The sequence below is a fragment of the Bison bison genome, unplaced genomic scaffold, assembly GCF_000754665.1.
Source record: "Bison bison bison isolate TAMUID 2011002044 unplaced genomic scaffold, Bison_UMD1.0 scf7180017864192, whole genome shotgun sequence".
In the NCBI taxonomy this organism is placed as follows: domain Eukaryota; kingdom Metazoa; phylum Chordata; class Mammalia; order Artiodactyla; family Bovidae; genus Bison; species Bison bison.
In genome coordinates, this window is record NW_011494764.1 from 2,792,819 (window position 1) to 2,802,048 (window position 9,230).

The 9,230-nt window shown below is 37.7% G+C and overlaps 1 protein-coding gene across 1 annotated transcript in view; it reads left to right on the top strand.

The window, feature by feature from the left end:
- Positions 1 to 9,230, top strand: part of ITFG1 (integrin alpha FG-GAP repeat containing 1) — a 302,948-nt gene that overhangs the window by 73,637 nt on the left and 220,081 nt on the right. Inside the window, exon 8 of the mRNA XM_010843982.1 lies at positions 3,054 to 3,115. Coding sequence (XP_010842284.1) covers positions 3,054 to 3,115 — 62 coding nt within the window. The remainder of the gene's footprint in view (positions 1 to 3,053; positions 3,116 to 9,230) is intronic.

Consider the following 9,230-nt stretch of genomic DNA (forward strand, 5'->3'; position numbering starts at 1 on the left):
CTCCTCCTGCCCCCAATCCCTCCCAGCATCAGTCTTTTCCAATGAGTCAACTCTTCGCATGAGGTGGCCAAAGTACTGGAATTTCAGCTTTAGCATCATTCCCTCCAAAGAAATCCCAGGGCTGATCTCCTTCAGAATGGAGTGGTTGGATCTCCTTGCAGTCCAAGGGACTCTCAAGAGTCTTTTCCAACACCACAGTTCAAAAGCATCAATTCTTCAGCGCTCAGCCTTCTTCACAGTCCAACTCTCACATCCATACATGTCCACTGGAAAAACCATAGCCTTGACTAGACGAACCTTTGTTGGCAAAGTAGTGTGATCCCTATCAAATTACCAATCACATTTTTCACAGTACTAGAACCAAAACTTTCACAATTCATATCGAAACACAAAAGACCCCAAATGGCCAAAGCAGTCTTGAGAAAGAAAAATGGAGCTTGAAGAATCAACCTTCCTGAGTTCAGATTATACTACAAAGCTACAGTCATCAAGACAGAATGGTACTGGCACAAAAACAGAAATATTGACCAGGAGAACAAGATAGAAATCCCTGAAATAAACTCATGCACCTATGGGTACCTTATTTAACAAAGGAGTCAAGAGTATACAATGCAGCAAATTCAGCCTCTTCAATAAATGGTGCTGGGAAACCTGGACAGCTACGTGTAAAAGAATGAAACTGGAACACTTCCTAACACTATACACAAAGATAAACTCAAAATGGATTAAAGACCTAAATGTATGACCAGAAACTATAAAGTTCTTAGAGGAAAACATAGGTAGAACACTCAATGACATAAATCTCAGCAAGATCCTCTATGACCCACCTCCTAGAGTAACAGAAATAAAAAACAAAAGGAAACAAATGGGACCTGATCAAACTTAAAAGCGTTTACCCAGCAAGGTGAAAAGACAACCCTTAGAATGGGAAGAAATAATAGCAAATGAAACAACTGGCAAAGTATTAATTTCCAAAATATACAAGCAGTTCATACAACTCAATGCCAGAAAAACAAACAGCCCAATCAAAAAGTGGGAAGAAGACCTAAACAGACATTTCTCCAAAGAAGACATACAGATGGCTAACAAGCACATGAAAAGATGCTCAACATCACTCATTAGAGAAATGCAAATCAAACCTCACAACTGTCAGAATGGCCATCATCAAAAAGTCTATATACAGTAAATGTTGGAGAGGTTATGGAGAAAAGGGAATGCTCTTGCACTTTTGGTGGGAATGTAAATTGATATAGCCACTATGGAAGATGGTATGGAGATTCCTTTAAAAACTAGGAATAAAACCACCATATGACCCAGCAATCCCACTCCTAGGCATTATACCTTGAGGAAATTGAAATTGAAAGAGACTCATGTATCCCATTGTTCATTGCAGCACTATTTACAATACCTAGAACATCGAAGCAGCCTAGATGTCCATCAACAGATGAATGGATAAAGAAGTAATGGTACAATGGAATATTACTCGGCCATAAAAAGGAACGCCATTTGAGTCAGTTCTAATGAGGTGGATGAACCTAGAACCTATTATACAGAGTGTAGTAGGTCAGAAAGAGAAGGATAAATATCATATCCTAACACATACATATGGAATCTAGAAAAATAATACTGAAGAATTTATTTACAGGGCAACAGTGGAGAAACAGAGAATAGACTTATGGACATGGGAAGAGGGGAGGAGAGGGTGAGATGTATGGCAAGAGTAACATGGAAACTTGCATTACCATATGTAAAACAGATAGCAGCAAGAATTTGCTGTATGGCTCAGGAAACTTCAGGTCTGTATCAATCTAGAGGAGTGGGATGGGGAGGGAGATGGGAAGGAGGTTCAAAAGAGAGGGGATATATGTATACCTATGGCTAATTCATGTTGAGATTTGACAGTAAACAGCGAAATTCTGTAAAGCAATTAGCCTTCAAAAAGATAAATTAATTAAAAAATATAAAATGTTTAAAAAGATGCGTTTAATTGCATCATTGTGTAGGGTAGCTGCTGCTGCTGCTAAGTCACTTCAGTCGTGTCCGACTCTGTACGATCCCAGAGACGGCAGCCTACCAGTCTTCCCCGTCCCTGGGATTCTCCAGGCAAGAACACTGGAGTGGGTTGCCATTTCCTTCTCCAATGCATGAAAGTGAAAAGTGAAAGTGAAGTCGCTCAGTCGTTCCCGACTCCTAGCGACCCCGTGGACTGCAGCCTACCAGGCTCCTCTGTCCATGGATTTTCCAGGCAAGAGTACTGGAGTGGGATGCCATTGCCTTCTCCAGTGTAGGGTAGCACTGATCCCTAAAACATATTTTTGTTGTTTCATTCTATGATTGTTACCACTTTCAATCTACGAGAAAGAATATGCAGGTGGTCTTTAATTGTCTTGTTTTCTTTGCTTAGGATGACATATCCATTAGGAAAAGTGGGACTAGCTGTGGAACTATCAATTATCATTATAGAAAAATATTTTTTTAGCTTAAGAGACCTATCTGAGATTTTAATGGTACTTGTAAAAACATTGCTGTAATAAAATGAACTAGAATTATGAAAGAAAAAAAAAGTAAAGAACGCCTTTGAATGACTAGTACTAAATGCTCCCTTTAAATGCATTTTCTTTAATTGTATTAATACAGGGTCATCTGCTTTATTTTCTTTGATGGATCAAGCATGTTAAAATAAAGTTTACAGACTTTGCTGGTGTCCAGCAGTTAAGACTCCACAATTCCACTGCAGGGAGCACAGATTCCATCCCTGGCCAGGGAAATGAGGTCCTACATGCCATGTGCTTAGGCAAAAAAAAAAAAATACTGATAGCATTCCTTGTTGAACTTGCAAGGAGTCACATCACCCATCATTGATGTTGCTTAGATCTAGATCTTATAAACTGTCAATAAGCATCATTTGATATACATAAATATGTGTATATATATATAAAATTTTAAATATGTTTAAATACAACTGTATTATTACTGTTTTATGTATTGTATTTCTTCCGGTTTAAATGTACACATCAGTAACAAAGCTTACAATTCTGTTATTTTCCTCCTAGATTTATTCCTCACGACATTGTCTGCTTCTAGTACCTTCCAGTTTGAGATATGGGAAAATTTGGTAAGAAATCTTTTCTTTTAAGCATTTTTAAATGATGGCTTTCAATGAAAAGCACACAGTTTTAGAAAATAAAATGAAAGTAATCACTTGGTCGATTGATCTCAACAATAAATAGAACAGTTTTAAGAGCTTTTGGTTGCATTGCTGCATTCAAACTGCTGAATATTGCTGAAGGAAATGATTCATTCAGCATCAATTCCTCTGCAGGTTTTTAAGCATGACTGCCAATTAAACCAATCAGTCTGCCCTAATGCGCATGTTAACAGGGACCCTGCTAGGCTGTCAGCTGGTGAGAGAGGTGCCTGTCATTTAATTTGTCAGCATGATGGTTTGTTGAAGAAAACCCCTTTTAAAAAACTTATTTTTCCTCTTTGCCTTCAGGCTTCTATAAAAAAAAAAATAAGAACAACAGTCACTAAATTTATTGCCAAGTTGACCAGGATTAACGAACCTTCCCCAGTAATTTTTTGAATTGCAAGTAGAATATTCCCAAACTGGTGTCATGGTTTTATTTTATTTTTAGCTTGAGGTAGATTATATGAAAGATGAATTAATGCAGAAAAGACTACCCCAAGTTTTAAAATTCAATTATGGGTACAAAATAGAGGATAGGATTTGAGGACAGGCCAAACTGGCCAACTGAGTGACATTCATGAAATAATGGTCAAGTATTAAACCTCACTTTTCTCATGTGGGAAACAGAAGTAGAATGTCTGCTTCATAGACTGTGAAGATTAAAATGAAACAGTGTTTGTAAAGTACCTGGCACACAGTAGACACTTGGCGAATTTTAGTTTGAGATCACTTGATTTCCCAGCTATTTACTCTAGATTGTCTCTTATTCAATCTAGATTAAACCCATTGCATTTTAAGAGATTTTTGTTAAAGTACTCATGAACAATAAATAGATCTTAAAAATTGTAAAGCACAAGCCCATGGAAGAAGATTCATTATTTGCCATCTCTTATAGCAGAGTCATAACTCAGATTTCTTCATAGGAGGAAACTAGGAAGAGGGAAAGAGCTTTGTTTAGATAAAATTAGGGCTTTTGAATATTACTAACTACACCCCAACTAAGCAATCTGATCTTTCTTTCTCTTTTAATGAGGCAAGGAGAAAGAAGAAAGACTTCTACACTGGAAAGATTTATCTTTGTTTAATGTACATCTTTTAAAAATATAGTTGTATTTGTTTTTCTGATGATAGATATATGGTTGTTATATTCTTAATGGTTACTGTATATGAAATCTTCCACTAGTAGGGGATATTCATTTTTAGGTGACCTTGAAATCAAGTGAATCTTGAGGTTTTAGAAAGTGAGAAAATCAGTCATTTTGATGGATTATTAATATCCATCTGGGAGAGAAAAGCCTCATTATTAATAAATATATATTTATATAATCAGGGACTACTTTTAAGTATTTTACTTCCTCTCAGCCTAGGCTGATTTAAAGGTAATAAAATGAAGCAACTTTCACTGGAGAAAAATCATGAAGAGACTAGATTTTGGAGAGGGGATCTTTTTTCCCTTTGTTATTTTTTTTAAACAAAATTAATAAATTGTCTATTTGCCAGTAGAGACTAAGGATTCTTCTTGTGGTAAAATAGCTGGATCCACACGGTATTTGTGTTATCAGTAATATAAAACTCATTAGTACAAATTAAGGAGAATGTAGACTCAAAATTAACTAGTTCAGATTAAGTTTTGTAAAATGGGAGAATCATTTTTTAATTAGTGACTGGAGAAGTTGCAGTAACACATTCGTTGACCAAAAAGCCTTCAAAACATATAAAGTCGTATTAGCTAGTAGAGGAATATGAGCTGCAGCAGATCTTTTTAGTCAGCTGTGGTGTGCACAGCCACGGTAGATGCTCTGGGAGATCAGAAACTAACCGAAGACGAGGACGAGGGCGAAGATCTGAGTGTAGGCGACTCTGACTGATGTGATGAGATGTACTAACCCCATGTTACAAGGAGTTAAGAAACAGAGCAGTTGCTTCCATTTGGTAGCAATAACCATAATAATTCTTCTAGCTATGAACCATAACAAAGTTCATACATAACTCACAATTGCCAAAACATGGGAAAAACCTAAATGTCCATTGACAGATGAATGGTTAAAGAAGATGTGGGGGGGAGGGGGTGTGTGTGTGTGTGTCTGTGTATATATATAATGGAATCTTACTCAGAGATAAAAAAGAATGAAATACTGCTATTTGCAGCAACTGGAGATTCTCTACTAAGTGAAGTAAGTCTGATAGACATACATGATATCACTTATATGTGGAATCTAAAATGTGGCACAAATGAATTTACCTATAAATCAAAAATAGACTCACAGACATAGAGATCTGACAGAGTGTGGTTGCTAAAGGGGAGGACTGGAAATTTGGAGTTGTTAAATGCAAACTATTACATTCAGAGTGGATAAACAACAAAGTCCTACTTTATATAGCTCTGTCTAATCTCCTGGGATAAACCAAAATGTAAAGAATATTAAAAAAAGAATGTATATCTGTATATAATGGAGTCACTTTGCTATACAGCAGAGATTGGCACAATACTGTATATCAATTCTACTTTAATTAAAAAAAAAAAAAGAAGGAAGAAGAAAAATCATCCAGCCTAAAAGGGCCAAGACTGAAAATTTCTAACGTAAAGGGTGGTGGGTGTTTATTCATGGGTTTTGATTTGCCATTCTTCTCTTAACTCTTTCTGTTCATGATACTTCTCTGTTCTCTTCCTTGATTTCTAGTCCTACATTTCTAATCATTTTCTTGATATATCTCTTATCTAAAATAATTTCTTTTCCTGCTCCCAATTAGACCTTCCTTTGTGTTTTCTATTACCTTTGTGTTGGTAGGCATTCTGTGTTCTCGTATCTATCCCTTATCTGTCCCTAGCATTCCACTCCTTTAATCATCCATCTGTTTCCCGGGATATAGTAAATTCTACTTATTTCCCCACCTCCAGATTTTCCATCTGATACACAGTATCCAGAGTAATTGGAACAATGAAAGCTCTATTTATCTCACTCTCAGTCCTAAAACCTTTAGGACTTAAGCTTCTCAATAAATTTTTAAAAGATCAAACTACTTAGTTTAGGAGTCAAGGCCTTTGCTGATCTTGTGTAAAGCTATTCTTCTAATCCATATTCTGGCCCAAATCAGCCACTTTCTACTCTATGTCCTCTATTTCCTGTGCATATCCTTTCCCTACTCTTCCTTTTCTTTCAGCCACTAAAATCCTGCTCATCTGCATTAGCCATTTCAAATACCACGTCTTCCTTAAAGCCCTCCCTGATGATCCTGAGTGGACCAAATGGAAGCAACTGCTCTGTTTTTTAACTCCTTGTAACATGGGGTTAGTACATCTCATCACATCAGTCAGAGTTGCCTACACTCAGATCTTCGCCCTCCTCCTCATCTTCCGTTAGTTTCTGATCTCCCACAGCATCTACCGTGGGGCTGTGCACACCACAGCTGACTAAAAAGATTTGCTGCAGCTCATATTCCTCTACTAGCTAATACTGTTTTATATGTTTTTAGGGCTTTTCGGTCAATTAATCTTACTGCAAATTGTCCAGTCACTAATTAAAAATGATCCTCCCATTTTACAAAACTTACACTTATGACAATTCTTACAAAACTTACAACAGTCATTTTATTGTTACAAGAATTGTTATGAACATAGGAGTGCCTATATCTTTTTAAGTTATAGTTTTGTCTGGGTATATGCCCAAGAGTGGGATTGCTGGATCATCTGGAGCTCTGTTTTCTGAGGAACTTCCATACTGTTTTCCAGTGGCTCTACCAATTTACATCCCACCAGCAGTGTAGGTGGGTTCCCTTTTCTCCACGCCCTCTCCAGAATTTTATTGTAGACTTTAATGATGGCCATTCTGATTGGTGTGAGGTGGTCCCTCATCATAGTTTTGATTTGTATTTCCCTAATAATGATGTTGAGCATCTACTGGCCATAGGCCAGATGATTCTTTATTGTGGAGATCTGTCCTTTAACTTGTTTACCAGTATCCCTGGCCTCTGTTCCCTTAGATTCTGGAAGCCACCTCCCACTTGAAACAGTCAAAATATCTCCATACGTTGCCCAGTGTCCTCTGGAGAATAAATACACCTCAAGTCAAGAACCATTGCTTTATGAATAAAGATGTAGATACAATGATAGTCATCATATGTTGCTTCGTGATCATTTTTAACATTATAAATATGGCAGTCTAAATACTAAATATTAAAACCTGCAGGCCAAAGCATAGGTGGTCATCCATGAAAGGATACTTATTACAACATAGCACCTGTGATTGGAATTCAAGCAGAAAATGTCAACTCTCCTGTCAATGGCAGTGTGTTTAGCTGCTTCAGTGATGGATAGCAGATATAATAGTATTACTACTAGCATTCCTGGTCAATAATTGTTAATGTTGACTAAGTACATATTTGTGCATATGCTGAACTAGTAAGCACTTTATGTGCATTATTTTACTCATCTTCACAAAAACTTTGTAAAAGTTCATTTTATATAAAAGTAAACAGATGCTTGGAAACGAACAGAAATCATTCTGTCGTTTTTGAGATTGCGTCCAAGTGCTGCATTTCAGACTCTTTTGTTGACCATGATGGCTACTCCATTTCTTCTAAGGGATTCCTGCCCACAGTAGTAGATACAATGGTCATCTGAGTTAAATTCACCCATTCCAGTCCATTTTAGTTCGATGATTCCTAGAATGTCGACGTTCACTCTTGCCATCTCTTGTTTCACCACTGCCAATTTGCCTTGATTCATGGACCTGACATTCCAGGTTCCTATGCAATATTGCTCTTTACAGCATCGGACCTTGCTTCTATCACCAGTCACATCCACAACTGGATATTGTTTTTGCTTTGGCTCCATCCCTTCATTCTTTCTGGAGTTATTTCTCCACTGATCTCCAGTAGCATATTGGGCATCTACCAACCTGGGGAGTTCCTCTTTCAGTATCCTATCATTTTGCCTTTTCATACTGTTCGTGGGGTTCTCAAGGCAAGAATACTGAAGTGGTTTGCCATTCCCTTCTCCAGTGGACCACATTCTGTCAGACCCCTCCACCATAACCTGCCCATCTTGGGTGGCCCCACACAACATGGCTTAGTTTCACTGAGTTAGACAAGGCTGTGGTCCATGTGATTAGATTGACTAGTTTTCTGTGATTATGGTTTGTGTGTCTGCCCTCTGATGCCTCTTGCAACACCTACCTTCTTATCTGGGTTACTCTTACCTTGGACATGGGCAAACCATTGAATATCACAGTAATCCCAAGTCTATGCCTCAACCAGTAACACTGAAGAAGCTAAGGTTGAACGATTCTATGAAGACCTACAAGACCTTTTAGAACACCCAAAAAAGATGTCCTTTTCATTATAGGGAACAGGAATGCAGAAGTAGAAAGTCAAGAAACACCTGGGGTAACAGGCAAATTTGGCCTTGGAATACAGAATGAAGCAGGGCAAAGGCTAATAGAATTTTGCCAAGAGAACACACTGGTCATAGCAAACACCCTCTTCCAACAACACAAGAGAAGACTCTACACATGGACATCACCAGATGGTCAACACCAAAATAAGATTGATTATATTCTTTGCAGGAAAGATGGAGAAGCTCTATACAGTCAGCAAAACAAGACCGGGAGCTGACTGTGGCTCAGATCATGAAATCCTTATTGCCAAATTCAGACTTAAATTGAAGAAAGTGGGGGAAACCACTAGACCATTCAACTATAACCTAAATCAAATAGATTTAAGGGACTATCTCTGATAGACAGAGTGCCTGATGAACTATGGACGGAGGTTTGCGACATTGTACAGGAGACAGGGATCAAGACCATCCCCATGGAAAAGAAATGCAAAAAAGCAAAATGGCTGTCTGGGGAAGCCTTACAAATAGCTGTGAAAAGAAGAGAAGCAAAAAGCAAAGGAGAAAAACAAAGATACAAGCATCTGAATGCAGAGTTCCAAAGAATAGCAAGGAGAGATAAGAAAGCCTTCCTCAGCGATCAATGCAAAGAAATAGAGAAAAACAACAGAATGGGAAAGACTAGAGATCTCTTCAAGAAAATTAGAG